This window comes from Musa acuminata, chromosome BXJ2-4 (genome assembly GCF_036884655.1).
Source record: "Musa acuminata AAA Group cultivar baxijiao chromosome BXJ2-4, Cavendish_Baxijiao_AAA, whole genome shotgun sequence".
Lineage (NCBI taxonomy): Eukaryota > Viridiplantae > Streptophyta > Magnoliopsida > Zingiberales > Musaceae > Musa > Musa acuminata.
In genome coordinates this window covers 25,722,117-25,747,060 of record NC_088341.1, presented here as the reverse complement: position 1 = coordinate 25,747,060, position 24,944 = coordinate 25,722,117, and the positions used below count along the sequence as shown (strand labels likewise).

General features: G+C 35.5%; 1 protein-coding gene across 1 annotated transcript in view; it reads right to left on the bottom strand.

Annotated features, from left to right (window-relative positions):
- The window catches only part of LOC135608724 (3-hydroxyisobutyryl-CoA hydrolase 1-like), a 66,758-nt gene that overhangs the window by 4,364 nt on the left and 37,450 nt on the right, over positions 1-24,944 (bottom strand). The window contains exons 2-5 of the mRNA XM_065101759.1: positions 4,403-4,466; positions 4,203-4,282; positions 3,946-4,029; positions 3,749-3,833 (exon numbers count right to left, since the gene is read on the bottom strand). Of these exons, the coding sequence (XP_064957831.1) occupies positions 3,749-3,833; positions 3,946-4,029; positions 4,203-4,282; positions 4,403-4,466 (313 nt within the window). The remainder of the gene's footprint in view (positions 1-3,748; positions 3,834-3,945; positions 4,030-4,202; positions 4,283-4,402; positions 4,467-24,944) is intronic.

Genomic DNA, 24,944 nt, shown 5'->3' with positions numbered 1-24,944 from the left:
TTTCTATTATAATTGGATACTAACAAAATAAATTATTTAAATATTAATATTGTAGATGATTCTATACTATATCTTAAATATGAGTACTTAAATTTTGAGGCTTTGAAACTTTTGGAGAAGAATAACATGGTGACAAGTTTGCCAAAGATTGAGCATCTACTAAAGCTTTGTGATATACATCATAAGCAAGTAATAGAGGCGAGTATTCAAGATTATACAAATAAGAAGAGCAAGGCAATGGCTTGATTTGCTACACTCGAATATATATGATTCTATTAGTCCTATATCAAGTGATGGAAATATATATTTTCTTACCTTCATAGATGATTATAATGGCAAACCTTGATTTTATTTACTAGAAAAAGTATTTAGTAAATTTAAAGAGTTTAAGAACTTGGTTGAGACATGAAATGACTATAAGCTAAAATGTTTAAGAACAAAAGAGGTAACTACATATCAAATAAATTTAGAAGTTATTATAAAGAAAATAATATTATATCTCAATGCACTATGCCTTATATACCTCAACATAATGGGGTTTCTAAAAGAAAAAAATAGGATTATTTTTTATATGGTTTGAAATATGCTTAAAAAAAATGACTCCTAAAGAATTTTGAGGAGATGTTGTTTGTGTGGTTTATCTACTAAGTAAGTTTTCAACAAAAATAATTAACAATGTTACACCAGAAGAGGCACAAAGTTTGCATAAGCATCATCTAAAAATTTTTGGATGTGTTGCTTATTACAAAATATCATAAGAAAGAAGGATGAATTTGAAGATAAAGGTTGGAAATGTATTTTCTTGGGTTATGATGAGAGTTCTATTGACTAAAAATTATATAATCCTATCACTAAGAAAATTGTGATGTTAAAAAATGTTGATTTTGATGAAAAACAAATATGGAATTAGAATAATGAAGAACCACCAAAATAAAATATTGTTTCAAAAGAAAATTAAAATAATACAAGTAAATGAAGAAGTCCTTTCTTGGGAGGTGTCATGAAAACAAGTTAGAATATAAATCATAACATATGAATTATAAGGACCAAAGCGATCCAAGAGATATATGATGTGACATGAAAAATTGATACTAATAATGATGAGGTTTTTTATTTTATCTTTTTAGAGGTTATGATCCATTATCCTTTGAAGAGGAATATAAAATAAAAAATTAGAGAAATACTATAAATGAAGAGATACATGCTATTAACAAAAAATAATACATGATAACTTTCTACAATTTCCAAAAAGTATAAAACAATTAAAGTCAAATGAATATTCAAAATGAAGACAATGCAAAAGAAGAAGTGAAGAAGCATAAAGCTCAACTAGTGATAAAAGGATACAAGTAATAATATGATATTAACTATGAAAAAATATTTATATTAGTAACTCGGATGGAGATAGCAAGATTGTTCATCTCCTTAACAACTTAAATAAAATGTGAAGTCATGGATGTCAAGTCAATATTTTTCAAAGGACATCTTCAAGAAGAGGATTATATGTAATAACCCCTTGATCTTATAATTCAGGGAGAATTATAGCTCCTTATTAACTTAAACAAGTATCAAGAATATGAAATTCTTGAATTGACACATATTTTACCCAAAGTAGTTTTTGTAAGTGTCCTTATAAACATGTTATATACATGAAAAGTAATAGTCATGAAAATTTCTTATTTACATATCTATATGTAGATGCTCTAATATTTATAGGCAACAATTTCTATGATCAAAGAATTTAAGCATTCATAAGTTCAAGATGATGGACTTAGGCCTCATGACTTCTTGGGCATCAAGGTCAAACAAAAAAATAAAGAGACATTTATTTCATAAGTAACTATTCTAAAGAAATATTGACGATAGTTTTCTATACAGGATTGTCAACCAGTTGATACACTTAGTGAATGTGACACCAACCTAACTAAGAAAGGGAAAGGCAAACAACTTAATCTAATTTATTACAAAAGTTTTATTGGATGCTTAAGATATTTGATATGCACTCAACACGCTATATTGTTTAGAGTTGGCTTAAGACATCTCATTTAAAGGCCACCAAATTAATTTTATGATATATTAAAGAAAAAATTGACTATAGTATATTTTATTCATCATCATTGGAGTTTCTTGGATATAATGACAATAATTGGGTCAAAAGTTAAGACAATCAAAAAAGTATAATCGGATTTATATTTTTTGTTGGAGCTGCATTCACAAGGTCTTCAAAAAAACATCTATTGTTGTTCTATCAAGTTTGAAGTGAAATATGTATCTTCTTGTATTTGTCATATAGTATGACTAAGAAGATTATTCCAAAAACTTAATATGTCATGGGAGAACTCAATCAAGATTTATGTTGATAATAAATTAATTATTATCTTAGCTAAAAATCTAATATACCATAAGAGGTCCAAGCACATCAAAACAAGATTTCATATGATAAAAAAGCATGCCAAGGACAATAACATAGAGCTACTTCATATTAAAAACAAATGAAGAAGTGATGGATATTCTTATGAAGCTCCTAAAAGTTGAAGTCTATATATATATATATATATATATATATATATATATATATATATATATATATATATATATATATATATATATATATATATATATATATATATATATATCTATCTCTGGATGAAATTTGGTATATAAAAGAGAAGTTTAAGCGGGGAAGAATATTAGAGTATTAAATTTGCTTGCATTCATAATAGTAAGTTAAATTAGAATTTGATATTCAATAGATGGAAATAATTCAGTGCCTATGAGATTAATTGTGATACATTATTTTGAGAATCTTCCCCTGGACGGTATAAAATCATGCTTTATACCCTTCTCTGTGTGTGTTGAAAATAAGTGAGTTGTATTAGATTTTTAGTAAATAAATTTTGAGAGAAACACCTCTTTCTTTTCTTTGTCCAAATTATCTTGTTTTAATCTCCCCTCTTCGTCTTTAGTTGTTACTATTATGTTTGAGCCTCTCAACTATTCAAGAATATATATCACTAACCAATCAATCAATGCTAGCTGCTGTGAATCACCTTTAGTTTCTTTGACATTTTGTTTTCTTTCACGGGATTTAGAATATTGCATTTGTTTCTTACTCGTAACAATCATATGGAATAGAATTCCATATGACCTCCTATAGATGAAATCATGAACTTTTAAATAAAAGTATTAAATTCTTGTACGTTCCTAATACTAAGATCCCACTTGTTATTGGCATGTCTGCCAACAACAACTTGTATATACGAAGTCTACCAAGAAAAGGTGTTCATATGCTCATTTAGTCCCTACTGTTTAAGGTTATATCTTAGTGGTTAACGATTTGGAGGTTCACATGTCACTCATTTAATTCAGTTCAGCCATATCAAAGCTATTCCCAAAAGGCCGCCAAAACTACACAATTCTAAGAAGTTTCCAAGCATTATAAAATTATTTTAATATCAAAATGTACACAATTATTATCATTATTACTTAATTGAAAATTTCAATGTCACATAATTAAACCCATTTAACTTTTTCTATATATTGACAATTATAAGGCGGCTTGAACGAGAATATAATTTTAGGTAGGGAAGTTACAAAGTGAAACTTTGTAACTTTGATTTCAAATGTTACTGATATACGGAAAGTTTCATTTATTCCAATTGAGTTCTGCTATTTATATGAGGTAACCGAAGATTTAATTTATTCATATTTTAATCTTCACATGAATTATTCAAGTCATAAGCCTTACCGAAATATCCAGGAAGCCTGGACAGAAAGTAAGATGCGCCAACATCTGGAAAAAGACCTAATGCTGCTTCTGGCATAGCAAATACCTACAAAATCCATAAATTTCCTGATAGTAATAACTGAGACAATAATTAATTTCCAATGATAACATATGTCTGCTATATATTCAGTTGATGTGATGTAGATATAAAGTAATACCGTATTTTCTGTAACAATTTTGTATCTTGCATTCATGGAAAGTCCAGCCCCACCTCCCATGGTAGCCCCATTAATTAGAAACACCTTAACCAAATATGATAATGGAATCAACAAAAAAGATATACAATAAAATAAATTTTGTTATGATCCAAAATAGGTTGTGACATGGACTATAGGAAGTACTTTTTGGGTGAATCTTTTTCAGAAAAATATATGATAATCCTTCAAGTAGCATGATAGAATTCAATACTACTGACCTGAGGTTTATTGTATTTTGCTATGAGATAATTCAACATGAGCTGCCTTTTGTAAACCTGAGCTCCAAAAGTCCAGTGACCTGTTATTTATAATATCACTTGTTAACATTTTGATGGGCCTTAAGTATTCTGTCTTAGACTACTACATGTTGCGGCGATCATACATCATATGTTTCTTATCAAAGTAGAAGCTCAAGTACCTATTGTTAAGTAACGGAAATAAGCAACAACGTCACCACCAACACAAAATGTTTTCCCAATTGCCTGCACACTCAAAGATATGATCACAAATTAAAAGCCTTCCTAGTCTTGCTAGGCTCACACAACATGAATTTAGGGAAATTGGGTGAACATAAAGACAATAGTGACTCACACACACTTCAATATAAAATATACAAAATTTTACACTGGTTATGTATGAGCTGACCAACCACGGGGCCTGCTGTTGCATCTCTCTGCCGATAATCGTTTTATCTCCTTTCATATACACGAATCTCAAGAAATTAAAGGAAAGTTTCATCATCGGTAAGTGATGATAGTATATATATATATATATATATATATATATATATATATATATATATATATATATATATATATATATATATATATATATATATATATATATGGGTTGGAACCTAACACCTTTGCTATGTAGTATATGTTGAATCTCATATTTTGATGATGAAACTAATCGATATATGTTTATGTTTTAATCTACGTTTTGAGTGACACAGGATGCTTCGATCAGGATGAGACAATTAAAGTAGAAAAAATCATATTGTGCTGGAGGAACACATGTCAAAAGATTGGACGTCGGGCCAGAGAAACGGTCGATGTATCGACAAAAGATTTCGGGCCGTGGATTCGGGCATCAGGCCAAGAAGAGCGGATATTGCACCAAGGATATCGGAGTTGCGGAGTCAACTGGCCGATTGGGCAATAGGCCGCAAGAGAGGATGATACGCCGAAGAATCGGACAAAGCATCGAGGGACCAGTGACATGCCGGACAACTTGATTAATGCTTAGTATTAATTGTCTAAATCGAAGTATATTTTATATATGCAGGATTAACTACAATAGCATGGCATGAAGCAAAATAAAATCCCGGAGTCAAAGACGCAATTATGTTGAGAGTTCTAGAGTTCGTCGGAAGTCCGGACATTCGTCGGAAGTTCTAGAGGAACCAATCGAGAAGTCTCGGAGCTTGCCAGAGAAGCTCATCGGAACTCACCAAGAAGATCGTTGTGAAGTCCAGGGGCTTGCCGGGAGTCCGTCGAAACATTACCAAGAGATCATCGAAAGTTCACCGAAAGATCGTTGGAAGAATAGACATAGGGACTTGTTTAGCTTAGCAAATGTCTTAGGATTTCGTAGTTAGCACGTAATTGGGCTTGGATTTGGGCCAACCCAATTAGGGGCCAGCTAGGCCCATGTAAAAACTATGTTGGGCCTAATAAGAGGCCCAAACAGTGCCCCAAGAAGTCTCACTAACATGGCACAGTCTTCGAGACTATGTCAGGCGGTGGTATCGCTAGTCTGGGCGGTTGTACCGCCCCTAGCAAGGTGCCAAGTGGTGGTACCACCAGTCTGAGCGATGGTACCGCCCAACATTGCCCCCCAGGTGGTGGTACTGCCAGACCTGGGCGGTGGTACCACCTAGGGCAATGTCAGCGTCAGACTGACACTAGGCGGTGGTACTGCCCAACGCAGGCAGTAGTACCGCCCGTGCCCGGGGAACCCAGGATGGGAAAGTTTTAGGCTCTAAGTTTGAATCAATTTGAAACCTATAAATACCCCTATCATCCCTGATTAAAGCACATAAGCATAGAGAGATTAAAAGAGAGAAAACGCTATTGCGATCATAAGTGAATTCCCTCCTCTAAGTCTAAGTTTTAGATTTCTGTTTAGAGAGGAGAAGTGCTTGTAAGGGTTATCTCCTAAACCCGGTAAAAGGAGAAGAGGAGTATAAAAGGTGATTGGTCTTCGCCTATTGAAGGAAGGCCTCTAGTGGACGTCGGTGACCTCATCGGAGGAGGAAGCCAAAAGTGGATGTAGGTCAAGATTGACCAAACCACTCTAAAAATCTGATTTGCTTTTCTATTGTTGCTACTACCTTACTGCAAACCTATTTAAGTGCTTACTACCTTCAATTCATAAATGAATGCTTTCAAGTTATATTTCTGACATCGGTTTTCAACGTAAATGGTTTTATCATAATGAAGATTTTTGAAGATGTAATTTTTCCGCTGCACTAATTCACCCCTCCCCTTTTAGTGCTCTTGATCCTAACAATTGGTATCAGAGACATGGTTTTCTAATTTGGTTTGACACCTAAATAGAAATGGCACTTTTCGGCTTTCAAGAGGGTCACTCTCTCATTCGTCCTCTCTTTTTCAATGGGACAGACTTTATTGGAAAACTTGAATGAAAGTTTTCTTGTTTTTATTAAATTTTGATTTATGGCACATAGTCAAAAACGGATTTGAAATGTCTTCTCTTCCGATGAACAATTGGAATGATTTGGAGAAGAAGACATTTTCTCTAAATGCAAAGGCTATGAATGCCTTGTTTTGCGCCTTAGATAGAAATGAGTTTAATCATGTTTCTATTTGCGAAATGGCTTTTGATATTTGGCGCACTCTTGAAATCACACATGAAGGAACTAGCAAAGTTAAAGATTCAAAAATTAATTTTTTAATGCATGATTTTGAGCTTTTTCGAATGAAGCCGAGCGAAACCATTGTTGACATGTACACTCGTTTTACGGATATCATCAATAGTTTAAAAGCTTTTAGCAAATGTTTTTCGAATTTTGAACTTGTAAATAAGATTTTGCGTTCTCTTAATAAGAGTTGGGATTCAAAAGTAATGGCTTTACAAGAATCAAAAGATTTGAACCATTTCCCTCTCAAAGAACTTATCAGGTCATTGATGACTATAAAATGACGTGCAATGCATGTAAAGAACTTGAGAACCACCTTCCAAAGGACAAGAAGAATTTCGGACTAAGAACAATCGAAAACCACTCGAGCATAAGCTCAAGTGATGGTGAACTTGAACTTTCAATAAAAATTTTAAAACAAGAATCAAAAATTAAAAATGAACTTAAAAAGAATAAAAAAATGCATCTACTTACTTTAAACGCAAGAAGAAGAACACAAAGTGGGATGAATCAAACTCCTCCGAAGACGAGATGAAAATCAACAAAGGCGAGGTGGTAAACTATGCCTTAACGGCTTTGGATGTTGAAGTAATCAAAACGCCTTTAGTTTATTTTGAAATTACATAATGCATTTTATGACTTATTTTTAATTTAGTTTAATTTAGTTTAAGAAAATTAATTTTTTTTTTGAATTGTATGTTTAATGAATATGCAAAAATAAAATTGGATCATGCTTACCTTTCTAATGATTTTAAAAATAATCATGAAAAATATATATTATATGATAAACAAATAAAATGATTTTGATTGAAAATACTTTAAGTTTGATGAACTAATGTAATGATGCATAATGATCATGCTTAATAAATTTCAAAATTATGCATGATGATTTTCAAGTAATTTATGGTTTATTGATCTTGATGGTTTTTATGATGAAATTTATTTTTTGATCCTAAACGATTAATGATATATATTTTTTTTGGCATAAAAGGATAAAGACATGCTTGTATGAAACAAACTAAAAAGAGAAAGGCATTGTTTTTTAAAATTCTTTTTCTCTATCTTATTGATTTTTATGAATCTCTTGAAAATGATTTTGATTTGATGATTTGAATTTGAGTGAGTTTTATTCAAATTATGATCTTGATATCATGAAATTATATGAGATTTTTTTGAATCAAGATCTCTTTTTTGTACCCTATGTTCCCTTTTATCATTTACTAATGAGGAGATCTATAAAACTAACCATGATCTTGATAATTATGTTTTGAAACTTTATATAAATCAAGATCGTTCACCATGACTTCTTACATTTTAAGAAATTATTTATGAATCATGTCTTTTGGTATTTAATTGGTCTTATCCTTCATGAGATAATTTTTTTATATTTATAGCTTGTATGGCTTGAAATGTTTTAGAATGATGCATGCAACACTATAATTTTTCCCTTAGATAAAAATGCATGCAACACTATGATTTCTTGAAATAATGTGAAAATCAATAATTATCATGTTATGAAATAATACTCTAGAATGATGATTTGGAATCATGCATGTAATGATGATTTTATATTTTATATACATGATGATTTGGTATTATGCATGCAATACTTTAACTTATGATAATGATGCATGCAATAATGAAATATTCATGATAAAATAATTGTTTTGACATTCATGACTTGAATTTTCATCTATGCTATTTTTCTTTTTCATGATTTGAAAATTGATGTAAAGGGTCTTCCCTTCTTTTTGACAATGACAAAGGAGGAGCAAAACATGCTAGAAAGCAAATTAGCTAGCTTGTACAAGTCAAGAAAATGTAAAAACTTGCTTACTTTCTTGCACATATAAAGAGAAGATGCAAACGTAACACTTGCCAAATTGTTTGCTTGCTTCATATAAAATATTGTATCTTGCTAGCTTGCATGCTATAAAGTATTGTAAAATTTTGCTAGCTTGCACTTTGCAAAAGAAGCAAAAATAACACTTCTCAAAAGAGAAGAAAGAGCTTACTGTCTTGAACATCACTAGCTTGCCTATCTCAAGAAGCAAAACTCGTAACTTGCACATTACTAAAGGAAGCAAGAATGGCTAGCTTACACACTTCAATAAGAAAGCTATGTTGCATGATGGAATTTGTTTTTTGCTAGCCTGCATGATGCAGAACATGTTATCTTGAACATTATAAAGAAATGCTATCTTGCACATCGCAAAAAAAAAGCAAATATGCCAACTTACACATATTTAAATTTGCTAGATTGTATGTTGTACTACCTTGCATATCTACAACTTATAGCTTGAATGTTCTAAGTATGATGTAACAATTACTAAATTTTCTAGCTTCAAATTGCATGATGATAAAACTTGATATTATATTTTTCATGCAATGAGTTGAACTTATATTCCAAACACATGAATAGTTGGACTTCTCCTTTTTGTTGATGATAAAGGGGGAGAAGTATGTTGATGTCATGTATGATTTGATCATGACATGTTGCTTGGATTTTTGAATCCAAGAGTTTCTATCAATATGACATTTTGATAGAGGGAGTTTGTTTAAACTCCGAGAGTTAAGATTAACTCCGTTATCGATTGGTTGTCATCATAAAAAAAGGGGAGATTGTTGAATCTTAGATTTTGATGATAAAACTAATCGATATGTGTTTATGTTTTAATCTGTATTTTGAGTGATGTAGGATGCTTTGATCAGGATGAGACAATTAAAGCATGAAAAATCATGTTGTGCCCGAGGAACACATGTTAGAAGATTGGACGTCGAGCCGGAGGAATGGTTGACGTATTGACAGAAGGCTTCGGGCCGTGGATTCAAGCATCGGGCCAAGAAGAGTGGATATTGCGCCAAGGATATCGAAGCTGCGGAGTCAACTGGTCGATTGGGCAATAGGTCGTAAGAGAGGACGATGCGCTGAAGAATCGGACGAAGCGTCAAGGGACAAATGATATGTTAGACAACTTGATTAATGCTTAGTATTAATTGTCTAGATCGAATTATATTTTACATGTGCAGGATTAACTACAATAGCAAGGTATTAATCAAAATGAAGTCCTAGAGTCAAGGACGCGATTATGTTGGGAGTTAGAGAGTTCGTCGGAAGTCTGGACGTTCGTCGAAAGTTCTGGAGGAACCAGCTGAGAAGTCTCAGAGCTTGCTAGAGAAGCTCAGCCAAGAAGATAGTTATGAAGTCCAAGAGCTTGGCGGGAGTCTGTCGGAACATTACCGAGAGATCGTCGTGTTATATCCCTCGTTTCTAAATTTTTGTATAAGTTTCTAATTGTAATGTAAGTATCCATTTCAAATTTTATAGATGAGCCTAAATATAATTCTGGGGACCTGTTTGAAACAGAAAAAAAATTTCTAAGGACCTATTTGTAAACCTTGAGGACCTAATCGTAAATATAATAATACAATAACTAAATTGTAAAATGTATAAAATAACAAATCCTACCACCTAAGGCTCTCTACCTTCGTTCTTAAGGAAACTGAGAAGGCAGCTTGAGTGGAGAAGTTAGGAAGAGAGAAAGAAGAAAAAAAGGAGAAATTTGGGGCTTTGGGTTTTTTTTTTGCTCAAATCTTCTCATTTGGGGTCAAAATTCTCAAAGACAAGTGTTCTAACCCCATCCTACAAAAATATTAATCTCTATTCTCATATTAATTTTGAATAATCTGAAAGATTTCTGCTTAGAACCTGATATTTCTCTTGTTAGATACAAAATCATGGATCTAGAATTTTTCGGTAAACTGACCCCTATATATTGTTTTAGCCATAACTTTTAGCACCAAACGTCGATTTAGGCAGGACCTAGTTCATTTGAAATTAAACTCGTATACCTTTCTTTTAACACTAATGTTGAAAATTTTGGACACTGAATACTTACCCAAATTTCTATTTCAAATGAGCATATGGATGCTGCAAAATAGGGATCGTAATTTCTGATCTTTTGATACTAAAATGCATATAAGTCCCTGTTGGAAATTCTGATTTATACAAAACTTACTTCATTTGAAATTAGACTTGTAGTCTTCTTATATATAGATTAAAAAATTTAGAATCCAAATGCCTATCCAGTTATCTATTTGAATCCGACCCTATGAATTCTACAAAACAGTGACTTTGTTTTTTGACCTTTGGTTACTAAAACAATTGTAACTCTTTGTTGGAAACTTTGATTCATAAGAAACTTATTTCATTTGAAAATAGATTGAAATATCTTTCCACAATAGCTTTTTTGAGTGTATTGGAGTATAATTGATAGTCTAAAATATTTGTTCAATGTGCCTCTCGAATTCTGTCAGAAATCAAGCTTTGGTCGATTTCACATATTTTATTTTCATTCATTTGGAAATAGATTTCATTCAGCTTTCTTCATTCAATTGAGCTTTATATTACTGCTTTGAATTCTTATTTTTTACTTATCCTTAAATTATTTGTATTCTTGAAACCTATTGTGTAAAGTTTTTGCTATATCGTATTGACTCATATAGGCACATGTATATCCCATTGTTCCACATTTGCTTTCGATATATGCCTATTCCAGTTTCATTCCTTTAGACATTGAATTCATCTAATCTTCTTATTTGAATTGAGCTATATGTGATTGCTTAGAATCCTTGTATGATCTTGCTTTCGTTTCCATTCAAATCTGAATACATTTGTGAAAGATTATGCTTGTATCGTATTGTCTTATAAAGGCACATGTACGTTTTGTTGTTCCGCATGTGCTTCCGATATGTACAAATTTTATTGTTCATATTGTCCTTTTGTACTCTGATATTTGTGAGATAATGTGAACCTTTGCCAGAAATGGTAAAAGGAGTTATACATAGAGCCTGCGATGCTCTGCCGGCCCCCTCTGACTTCACCTAGACATGGGTGGATGGAGCTCCCAAACGTGGGAGACTTCTATTTGGTGGTCATTCAGAAATGGATGAATCATATTCTGTCTATAGTCCCACTATACCTTCTGTATGTTTGATATGATATTCAGAGCTTTGGTTATATATTTCTGTATGCGCTTTGGATAAGAAAGATATGAATGCAACGTTAAATATGACATTTCAGCTTTTGGTTTGTATTATTCTTTGATATGCTCCGAAATGTTCATATGCCAAATATGCTTTGAAATATTTCACATGCTATTGATATGCTCCAATTACTCTATGCTTCATCTATTATGAACCAAATATGTTTGATTGAAATGACATTAGTGATTATGCACCTAATGAGATTACATCTATGAATTCTTATATTCTACCTTGCATTTTAAAACCTTATTTATTTGAAAACTATCCTCTTTTGCCATGGATATGTTAGTCACTTGCCGAGCTTTATATGCTCACTCCGTTGTTGTATAAATTTTTCAAGATAGCTTGTCGCTTGCTTAAATGTTAAAATTGGGCTGAGGCAGTGGAAAGCTAGAAGATTTTCGGTAGATCTTTATTAGTATATATATGTTTTTGTTGTATAAGCCCACTCTGCATCTAATGAAATGTTGACGGTGAATCTAAACTTATGGGTTTTGTATAAGTTTTTAAAGGACCGCTCATGTTAAGATTATGGTATGTTAAGTTTAATTCGTGTAATGATATGAACTTGTAGTAAATATTGGTTTTGATGATTGTATAGACTCTCACACTTGTGAATTTATGTTGTGGTTATTATTTTGGTGAGTTGGGTTCAGATTTTATAAATCATCGAGTGATGTGTTGTATGATTATAAACTGCATAGGTTTTTTATTGGATCGTTAGATGTTTGAATGCTTTTAGTATCTTCAAATATTAGTTTGGATCTTGGATTTGTTTATGATGAAAATTTTAATATTATCGATATATTTGAGGGGTGTGACAGAGGTGGTTTCAGAGCATGGTTTGAGGATTATTGAAATATGTAATATTTTTTATGTGCAAAATATATCTTGAGGTTTTGTAACTTACGTAATGTTATTAATAAATAAATTTTCTCTTTTGATATTTTTAGGAAACAAGGATGACGAGGTCATTAAGTTCTCCCATTGCATCTACTACTGATCAGTTAAGTGGGATTATGCGAACTCTTGAGACTATGACTCATGTGATGCAACAACAAGTCCAACAAGGAAGAAATGATAGAGCAAGGACATCAAACCAGACTGGGGTGGGAATTGAACAGTTTAAGAAGCTCAGTCCTCCCAGCTTTAGTGGTGAGCTCTATCTAATGGTAGTAGAATAGTGGATGATGCGAATAGATAAGATATTTGATGTCTTAAATTGTCCTGATGATCAGAAGATTTCTTTGGCCACCTTTATGTTGGAAGGAGAGGCTGAACACTAGTGGAGAACCATAAAGAGAATTTCTGAAGTAAAACACGAGCCAATTACTTGGTAGATATTTGCAGAAAAGTTTAATGATAAATACTTCCCAGATTGTATTAGAGAGCAGAAAGAATTGGAGTTCTTAAATCTTATCCAAGGAAACATGACGGTAGCAATATATGAATCTAAATTCACTGAGCTCTCTAGGTTTGCCACACATATGACTGATGATGAATCTAGAAAAGCAAAAAGGTTTGAAAGGGGATTACGACCAGCAATAAGAAGTCGAATATCAGCCTTAAAACTCCTAACATATGCTGATGCGGTAGAAAGAGCTTTGATAATCGAAAGAGACTTGGAGGAAATTCAAGAAATCATGGGCAAGAACAAAAAGGACAAATTTACTAGCAAAAGTAAGAGAGAAAATGAATATGAAGCTAGTAATAAGAGGATAAAGACATTTAGATTTGAGAAAGGGAAACTACTGCGGAGGACTCAGTCATGTGCAAAATATGGATTAAATCATGAAACAAGTCAGTGTTTTCAGGTGATTGGAGCATATTTTGCTTGTGGAAAGTTGGATTATCAAATAAAAGATTGCCCTTTGAGGAAGAAGAAAGAGCCACTGCCTCTTAGACTATCAGCCCATGCTAGAGTGTATGCTATCGCTGAACAAGATTCTAGAGCTTCTAAATCAGTGGTTGAAGGTATTCTTCATGTTTATAAAAGAAATGCAAAAGTTTTGTTTGATCCCGATTCCAACTTATCTTTTGTTTCACAATACTTCGCTTGTCACTTAGATTTTCTACCTAGACCTCTGGATTACATGTTATATGTAACAATTGTTGTTGGGGATTCTTTGGCAACAAACTTGGTTTACCCATCTTGTTTGATTTCTATTGGAGAACACGAACTCTTTGTTGATTTAATTCTCCTAGAGATCTAGAGTTTTGATATTATACTTGGCATGGATTGGTTATCTTCGTATCGCGCTAGTATTGATTTCTACATAAAAATAATTACTTTTTGCATACTAGATCAGCCTACATTTTACTTTGAGGGTATTAGGCATGATTTGCCTCCTTGCTTGATATCAACATTTCAAGCTCATCATCTTATGCAGAAGGATTGTTTTTGTTATATTATATGTGTAAAGGAGCATTTAGATCAAGAAACTCACATAGATGAAATTTTGGTGGTCAAAGAGTTTCCTGATGTATTCCCAGATGACTTGCTTGGTTTATGTTAGGATCCTTTTATTTTTCCTTTTATTTTCTGTGCTTTCCTTTTATTTTCTGCATATTTATTAAGTCTGTTTAGTTTAGCTAAAGTCGGAACTCTATAAATAGAGATGTAACTGCTTCTTTTCGGTAATCTATGAAAAATACTATTTTGTCTTTTGACAAACCTTTGGAGGTCGATCCCCTCGAAGCGATCAAGGAGGGCCGATCCCCTCGAAGCGATCAAGGAGGCCGATCCCCTCGAAGTGATCATCCCCTTCTCTTCTTTTTTTTACGATAAGACTTTAGGGTCTTATCAATTGGTATCAGAGCCTACGATAAGACTTTAGGGTCTTATCATTTGGTATCAGAGCAGCGATCCTCGGCACGTTCCCGCTGCAACGTAACTAAAAAAAAAAAAAAAAAATTAGAAGGAAGAGAGAAAGCAGCCGCAGCCACGCATCCCTGCTTCCTCTGCTTGCGGCCAGCCCACCGCCGCCCCTGCTCCCCGGCAGGCCGCGCCTCCCTTGCTGCCTCCTTTCCACCGCCGGCGCTGTGTCCCAGCCGATCGACCAACGCCGCCGCTGCCCCCCAGCCGGCGACCTCTCATCCTCGCTTTCCCGTCTCGCTCGAGCGAGAAGGATCGCTGGCGCCGTCTCCCTGCCAACGGACCACCCCTTCGTCGTTGAGACTCTCGGCGACGCTGCCCTAACTTCTCTGCCACCGTGACCCCGGGTCGCAGCCGCAGCCGCCAGTTGCCGCAGCCCCTCGTTGCAGCGGTTGTAGAAACAGAGCTTCCTCTGTTGCCGCAGCCCCTCGTCGATCGTAGCCGCGCCTCGAGCGCCGTCGCCTTCCAGCCGACCCACCACCGCTGCCAGCCACCGTGAGAGGACCGCCGCTCGCCTCCCAGCCGCCGCTCCCCCTTGGCTCGGGCGAGAACGACCGCTGCCACTCCCCCTTGCTCTGCCCCTTGGTGATCGAAACAGAGCAATCCCCTTGCTGCTGCAAAGCAGTCGCCGGTCCTCTTGCTGCTGCGAACGCCGGTTGCCACCACCGTCGCCGCTGCTGCCCAGCCAGCGACGACGCCGCTTGCCGCCCAGCCTGCCACCGTCGATTCCTATTTTCCACTGCAGCCTCAACCTCGGTGACGTACCGACTCCTCTTCTTAACCTCGACTGCTTCAACGGCACCATCGCATCCTCAACCGCACGTGATTCCTCGGCATCACCAACGCCTCCTTCCATAGTGCAGTAGAGACAGAGCAACGCTGCCTTCCATCCACACTGTCGCAACCACCGCAGCGACAGGCCCTTGGCGACGCTGCCCCCAACTGCAGCCACATCAACGCAGTCGCCTTCCAACCTCGGCGCTCTCACCCCACGCCTCGATAAAAACAGGGCAGCTACTCTTCCTCCAACGCAGTGACCGCAACACTGCCCTTGGTGTCCACCTCCTCGGTAACTTCGCATCTACAGTGTTGATGCCCTTGTTCGACACCAAAAACAGGAGTTGAGATTACAGATTTATAGTCTTACGCAATGGCCACCGATAACTCAGTGAAAGCACAAATGGAAGCATTGGAAATTAGAATTGAGAACCGGTTACAAGAAGTACTTAATGATTTCAAAAAGGACTTACTAGGGAGCCTTAGTAAATTTCAACAAGGTGGGAGCTCAAGTTCTACGTTGCACAGATCTAAAAATACAGGAAAAGGGCCCCAAGATTATGACACAAATTACTCACACATGAAGATGGAATTTCCGAGATGGAAAGATGGAGATCCGACCAATTGGATCTCTAAGGCAGAAAATTTTTTCCATCTTTACAGAACCCCAGAAGAATCCAAGGTAGAAGTGGCCTCAATCCAACTCGAGGGAGATGCACTCCAGTGGTACGATTGGTATGAAACTTTTCACGGAGTTCCTTTGTGGGAGCAGTTCAAAAGAGGACTTCTTGTTCGCTTTGGCCCATCCGAATATGAGAATGTTGATTGCCAGCTCGCCAAAATTCGTCAGACTTCTACAGTGTTAGAATATCAGAGTAGGTTTGAAAGATTGTCAAATCAAGCTAGAGATTGGTCAAACCGACAACTTCTGGATACATTTATTGAAGGGCTTATTCCAGAGATCCGGTGTGAAGTTAAGACTCGTCAACCCCACACTATGATAGCTGCGATCTCATTTGCACATCTACATGAGAAAAAAATTAGCAAGGAAAGATCAGCAAGGGGTTTGTACTATGATGAAAAATGGAGTATGGAGCACCAATGTAAACAAGGGCAACATCTGATGATTGAGCCAATTAGAGAGGAACCGAAAGCAGAAGAGTTGGACTCCGATCATGAAGGTATAAATTCTAATGAAGATGTTGAACCTACCGTACATACAATGCATATATTAGCCGACTACTCTAACCTGCAAACTATGGAAGTTGGCGAAACTCTAGAACATCAGCCTGTTATAGTTTTGATTGATAATGGTAGCACTAACAATTCTATGGACAGTGAGACTGTTGACCGATTGGCCCATCACATTGAAGACTATGACAGATTCGAAGTAAAAATCATTAATGGATGGATTTTCACTTGTGATAGCAAAGGTTCAAAGATAAAATTGATTATACAGGGCCAGAAGTTTTATGCAACAATTACTACACTGAAAGATCGACCTGTTGCTTACACTCTCGAAAAGTGGAGACCATACTTACTTGATCAACAGGTTGTGATGCGTTGCAGATAGTCTATGGCTAAAGTGCTGAAAGAGAAGCTCCCTGAGATTGATGCTGCTCAGCCTTGAGGACAAGGCTGATTTGAAGAGGGAGGAACTGTTAGGACCCTTTTTCTGAGCTTTTGAATAATGTTTATTGAGTCTGTTTAGTCCAGTTGTTTATTGAGTCGGTTTGGTTCAGTTAGAGTCAAGTAGAGGTTTATTTAATATTTATTTATTATTAGAGTTCAAGTCCTGATGGACTTTGGGTGGAACTCTATAAATAGGGATGTAACTGCTTCTTTTCGGAAATCAATGAAAAATACTATTCTGTCTTTGGACAAACCCTAGGAGGCCGATCCCCTCGAAGCGATCAAGGAGGGCCGATCCCCTCGAAGCGATCAAGGAGGCCGATCCCCTCGAAGCGATCAAGGAGGCCGATCCCCTCGAAGCGATCATTATCATCCTCATTTCTCCCCTTTCATCCACGATAAGACTTTAGGGTCTTATCATTTGGTATCAAAGCCTACGATAAGACTTTAGGGTCTTATCATTTGGTATCAGATCGCAGCCGCTGTAAGGCAACCCTAACCTACGATAATTCTTTTCGGTAATCTATGAAAAATACTATTTTGTCTTTTGACAAACCTTTGGAGGCCGATCCCCTCGAAGCGATCAAGGAGGGCCGATCCCCTCGAAGCGATCAAGGAGGCCGATCCCCTCGAAGTGATCATCCCCTTCTCTTCTTTTTTTTACGATAAGACTTTAGGGTCTTATCAGTTTACCTCCAGATAGAGGGTGAATTTTCTATTGATTTGGTCTCTAGGACAACCCCAATATCTAAGTTTCCCTACAGGATGACACCACTTGAGCTAGAGGAATTGAAGAAGAAACTATAAGAACTATTAGATAAAGGTTTCATTCGACCTAGCGTTTCACCATGGGGTGCTCCGGTGCTATTAGTTAAAAAGAAGGATGGGACATTGAGACTTTGTATTCACTATAGACAATTGAATCAGGTGACCATCAAAAACAAGTATCCCCTACCCAGAATTAATGATTTGTTTGATCAATTGCAGGGTGCACAAGTATTCTCCAAGATTGACGGTCAGGTTACTATCAATTGAAGATCAAGGAGGATATTCCAAAAATAGCTTTTAGAACTCGATATGGTCACTATGAATTCTTGGTAATGTCTTTTGGTTTGACTAATGCACCTGCAGCTTTTATGGAACTAATGAATAGGATATTTCAACCGCTCTTGGATAACTATGTAATTATATTCATTGATGACATATTAGTGTATTCAAGGAGTAATCAAGAGCATGATGAACACTTGAGAAATGTATTATCCATACTAAGAGAAAAGAAGTTGTATGCAAAGTTTAGCAAATGTGAATTTTGGTTGAATGAAGTTGCTTTCTTAGGCCATGTGATTTCAGGAAAGGGCATATATGTTGATCCAAGAAAAGTGGAAGCTGTAGTTAAATAGGAAGTACCAACAAATGTGATAGAAGTTAGAAGCTTTTTGGGCATGACAAGATATTACAGGAGATTTGTGGAAGGATTCTCTCAAATTGCTCAACCTCTCACCCAACTAACTAAAAAAAACGTGAAATTTGAATGGGGTGATGATTGTGAGCAAAGTTTTCAAGAGTTAAAAAGAAGATTGACTAGTGCCCCGATTCTCACTATTTCAAGTAGTAACGAGGGATTTATAGTTTATACTGATGCTTCAAGAAAGGGCCTTGGAAGTGTTTTAATGCATAAAGGGAAAGTGATTGCTTATGCTTCTAAACAATTAAAAAGTTATGAACAAAATTATCCAACTCATGATTTGGAATTGGTAGTAATTATTTTTGCTCTAAAGATTTGGAGGCATTACTTATATGGGTGAACATTTGAAATCTTTACTGATCATAAGAGTTTAAAGTATATTTTTACGCAAAAAGAGTAAACATGAGGTAGTGAAGATGGATAGAACTTCTAAAAGATTATGATTGTACCATCCGTTATCACCCAGGAAAAGCCAATGTTGTAGCTAATGCACTCAGTAAAAAATCTACAAGTTTTATGGCTAGCCTGATTGCGAAGTAATGGAAGTTATTAGAAGAAAATTATGATTTGAATGTTATGAGGAAAGAGCAAAACTCAATGATATTAATGGCCTCCATCCAAGTGCAATCTGACCTTATACAACAAATCAAAGAAGGACAACTACAAGATCCATGTCTAATCTACTTGTGGAATGAAGTAAAAAATGGATTGAAGCTGAATTTTCAAGTTTTAGAAGATGGCGATTTGGGGATAGGGTGTGTGTTCTAAATGACCCAAATACTAAGGACCAAATCCTGAATGAAGGTCACAATTCAAAGTACGCCATGCATCCTGGTAGCACTAAGATGTATAGAGATCTCTAAAATTATTATTGGTGGAAAGGCATGAAGAGGGAGATTGCACTATATGTTTCAAAATGTTTGACTTGTTAGCAAATCAAAACAGAACACCAGAGACCTGGAGGTTTGTTGCAATCTTTAGCTATTCCTGAATGGAAATGGGAATGTGTTACCATGGACTTTGTTTCAAGACTTCCCAGAACCTCTAGAAAGAATGATGCTATTTAGGTTATCATTGATAGGTTAACCAAATCTGCACATTTTCAACCGATCAATATAACTTATTCTCTTGATATACTTGCAGATTCATATGTTAATAAATAGTAAGACTCCATGGTATTCCAAAGGAGATCATCTCTGACAGGGACTCCAAATTTTTCTCTAGATTTTTGAGAAGATTACAAGAATCTATGGGCATTAAAGTTTAGTTTAGCATTGCATATCACCCTCAGACCGATGGTCAATCAGAAAGGACAATTCAAACACTTAAAGATTTGCTTAGAGCCTATGTTATGGATTGGAAAGGTGAATGGGATAAAGATATTTCACTTATTGAGTTCACTTATAATAATAGTTATCATTCAAGTATTCAAATGGCTCCTTATGAAGCTTCATATGGGCGAAGGTGCAAAACACCTATATGTTGGGAAGAAATTAGTGATAGAAAGTTGTTAGTCTCAAACAAAGTACAAGAGACTACCGAGAAAATTCGAGTTAGAAGGAAAAGGTTAAAGACTACTCAGAGTCGTCAAAAAAGTTATGTTGACAACAGAAGACAAGATCTTAAGTTTCAAGTCAGGGATTTTGTGTTCCTAAAGGTCTCCCCTTCCAAAGGCATTGTAAGATTTGGGAAGGAAGGAAAGTTAAGCCCAAGATTTATTGGACCTTTTGAGGTCTTTGAGAGGGTTGGTTCTGTTGCTTATAGGATTGCCTTGCCACCATCGTTGTGCCATATCCATAATATATTTCATGTTTCAATGATCTGAAAGTATATACCTAATCCCTCTCATATCATTAAGTATGAGCCCATGGAGATCAACAAGACTTATCTTATGTGGAAGAGCCCACTCAGATTGTTGATAAGAAGGAAAAAATCCTAAGGAATCGAGTTATCCCTCTAGTTAAAGTAATATGGAGATATCATTCTGAAGAGAAAACAACCTGGGAGCTAGAGGAGGAAATTAAGAAAGTTTATCCTCACCTTTTCATCAATGGAGGTATGATAAATTTAGAGAACTAAAATTTTCTTTTAGGGGGAGAGAGTGTAACATCTCTCGTTTCTAAATTTTCGTATAAGTTTCTAATTGTAATATAAGTATCCATTTTAAATTTTATAGACGATCCTAAATATAATTCTGGGGACCTGTTTGAAACAGAAAAAAAAAATTCTGAGGACCTATTTGTAAACCCTGAGGACCTAATCATAAATATAATAATACAAGGACTAAATTATAAAATATATAAAATAACAAATCCCACCGCCTAAGCCTCTCTGCCTTCGTTCTTAAGGAAACTGAGAAGGCAGCTTGCGTGGAGAAGATAAGAAGAGAGAAAGAAGAAGAAAGGAGAAATTTGGGGCTTTGGGTTTTTTTTTTGCTCAAATCTTCTCATTTGGGGTCAAAATTCTCAAAAGCAAATGTTCTAACCCCATCCTACAAAAATATTAGTCTCTGTTCTCAAATTAATTCTAAATAATCTAAAAGATTTCTGCTTAGAACCTAATATTTCTCTTGTTAGATACAAAATCATGGTTCTAGAATTTTTTAGTAAACTGACCCCTATATATTGTTTCAGCCATAACTTTTAGCACCAAATGTGGATTTAGGCAAGACCTAATTCATTTGAAATTAGACTCTTATATCTTTCTTTGACACTGATGTTAAAAATTTTGGACACTGAATACTTACCCAAATTTCTGTTTCAAATAAGCCAATGGATGATGCAAAATAAGAATTGTAATTTCTGAACTTTCGATACTAAAATACCCATAAGTCCCTGTTGGAAATTCTGATTTATGCAAAACTTACTTCATTTGAAACTAGACTTATAGATCATTCTTTTAATATATAGATTGAAAAATTTAGAATCCAAATGCCTATCCAATTATCTATTGAATCTGACCCTATGAATTATGCAAAATAGTGACTTTATTTTTTGACCTTTGGTTACTAAATCAATTGTAACTTTTTGTTGGAAACTTTGATTCATACAAAATTATTTCATCTGTAAATAGATTGAAATATATTTCTATAATACCTTTCTTAAGTGTATTGGAATATAATTGATAGTCTCAAGTATTTGTTCAATGTGCCTCTCAAATTCTGTCAGAAATCGAGCTTTGGTCGATTTCGTATATTTTGTTTTCATTCGTTTGGAAATAGATTTCATTTAGCTTCCTTCATTCAATTGAGCTTTATATTACTACTTTGAATTCTTGTTTTGCACTCATCCTTAAATTATTTATATTCTTGAAACCTATTGTGTAAAGTTTTTGCTATATCATATTGACTCATATAGGCACATGTATATCTCATTGTTCCACATTTGCATTTGATATGTGCCTATTCTAGTTTCATTCCTTTAGACATTGAATTCATCTAATCTTCTTATTTGAATTGAGCTATATGTGATTGCTTGGAATCCTTGTATGCTCTTGCTTTCATTTCCTTTCAAATCTGAATACATTTATGAAAGATTATGCTTGTATCGTATTGTCTCGTAAAGGTATATGTACGTTTTTTTGTTCCACATATACTTCCGATATGTGCAAATTTTATTATTTATACTGTCCTTTTATACTCTGGTGTTTATGGGATAATGTGAATCTTTGCTAAAAATGGTAAAGGGAGTTATGCATAGAGCCTACGATGCTCTGCTGGCCCTCTCTGACTTCACCTAGACATGGGTGGATAGAGCTCCCAAACATGGGAGACTTCTATCTGGTGGTCATTCAGAAATGGATGAATCACATTCTGTCTGTGGTCCCATTACATCTTCGATATATTTGATATGATATCCAGAGCTTTGGTTATATATTTCTGTCTGTGCTTTGGATAAGAAAGATATGAATGCAACGTCAAATACGACATTTCAGCTTCTGGTTTGTATCGTTCTTTGATATGTTTCGAAATGTTCATACGCCATTGATATGCTTTAAAATATTTCACATGCTATTGATATGCTCCAATTACTCTATACTTCATCTGTTATGAACCAAATATGTTTGATTGAAATGACATTAGTAATTCTGCACCTAATGAGATTACATCTGTGAATTCTTATATTCTGCTTTGCATTTTGAAACCTTATTTATTTGGAAACTATTCTCTTTTGCCATGGAAATGTTAGTCACTTGCTCAGCTTTATATACTCACTCTTTGCAGTATAAATTTTTTAGGATAACTTATCATTTGCTTAAATGTTAAAATTGGGCTGAGGTAGTAGAAAGCTAGAAGATTTTGAGCAGATCTTTATTAGTATATATGTTTTTGTTGTATAAGCATACTCTGCATCTAATGAAATGTTGACGGTGAATCTAAACTTGTAGGTTTTGTATAAGTTTTTAAAGGACCTCTCATGTTTAGGGTTCTGGTATGTTAAGTTTAATTCGTGTAATGATATGAACTTATGGTAAACGTTGGTTTTGGTGATTGTATAGACTCTCACACTTGTGAATTTATGTTGTGGTTATTATTTTGGTGAGTTGGGTTCCGATTTTATAAATCATCGAGCGATATGTTGTATGATTATAAACTGCATAGGTTTTTTATTGGATCATTAGATGTTTGAATGTTTTTAGTATCCTCAAATGTTAGTTTGGATCCTGGATTTATATGTGATGAAAATTTTAATATTATTGATATTTTTGAGGGGCGTGACACGTCGAAAGTTCGTTGGAAGATCGCCGGAAGCTAGTCGGAAGAATAGACACAAGGACTTGTTCAGCTTAACAAATATCTTAGGATTTCATAGTTAGCACGTAATTGGGATTGGATTTGGGCCAACCCAATTAGGGGCCAGCTAGGCCCATGTAAGAACTGTGTTGGGCCCAATAAGAGGCCCAAACAGTGCCCCAAGAAGTCTCATCGTCGTGGCACAATCTTCGAGATTGTGTCAAGCGGTGGTATCGCTAGTCTAGGCGGTTGTACCGCCCCTAGCAAGATGCCAGGCAGTGGTACCGCTAGTCTGGGTGATGGTACCACCTAGCACTACCCCCCAAGCAGTGGTACTGCCAGATCTGGGCGGTGGTACCACCCAGGGCAGTGTTAGTGTCAGACTGACATTGGGCGGTGGTAACGCCCAGCGTAGGCAGTAGTACCGCCCGTGCCCGGGGAACCCAGGATGGGAAAGTTTTAGGCTCCAAGTTTGAATCAATTTGAAGCCTATAAATACCCCTCTCATCCCTAGTTAAAGCACACAAGACAAAGAGATTAAAAGAGAGAAAACGCTATTGTGATCATAAGTGAATTCCCTCCCCTAGGTCTAAGTGTTAGATTTCTGTTTAGAGAGGAGAAGTGCTCGTAAGGGTTATCTCCTAAATCCGGTAAAAGGAGAAGAGGGGTATAAAAGGTGATTGGCCTTCGCCTATTGAAGGAAGGCTTCTAGTGGACGTCGGTGACCTCGTCAAAGGAGGAAGCCAAAAGTGGATGTAGGTCAAGATTGACCGAACTACTCTAAAAATTTGGTTTGCTTTTCTATCGTTGCTACTACCTTACTATAAACCTCTTTAAGTGCTTACTGCCTTCAATTCATAAACGAATGCTTTTAAGTTATATTTTTGAGATCGGTTTTCAATGTAAACAGTTTTATCACAATGAAGATTTTTGAAGACGTAATTTTTATCACTGCACTAATTCACCCCTCCCCTTTTAGTGCTTTTGATCCTAATAATTGGTATCTGAGCCGTGGTTTTCTAATTTGGTTTAACACCCAAATAGAAATGGCTCTTTTCGGCTTTCAAGTGGGTCACTCTCTCATTCGTCATCTCTTTTTCAATGGGACGGACTACACTTGTTGGAAAACTCGAATGAGAGTTTTCTTGCTTTCATTAAATTTTGATTTATGACACATAGTCGAAAACGGATTTGAAATGTCTTCTCTTCCAATGAACAATTGGAATGATTCGAAGAAGAAGACGTTTTCTCTAAATGCAAAGGCTATGAATGTTAGGATCGGAGCAGCACTAAGAGGGGGGGTGAATTAGTGCAGCGGATTAAAACTTCGGTTTTGGAAAAGTCTTTCGTACGATAAAAAACAAACTCGAAAGTGCTTAACTTGAAAGCATGTTCGTAAAGGTGTGCAGCAAAAGTAATGAGGAGGTAAAGCACGTATGAAGGTTTGCAGTAAGGTAAATAGCAATAAGTAAATGCAAACCAGAGAACATACCAATTTAAAGTGCTTCGGTCAAAATGACCTACATCCACTTGCGAAGCCTTCTTCGAA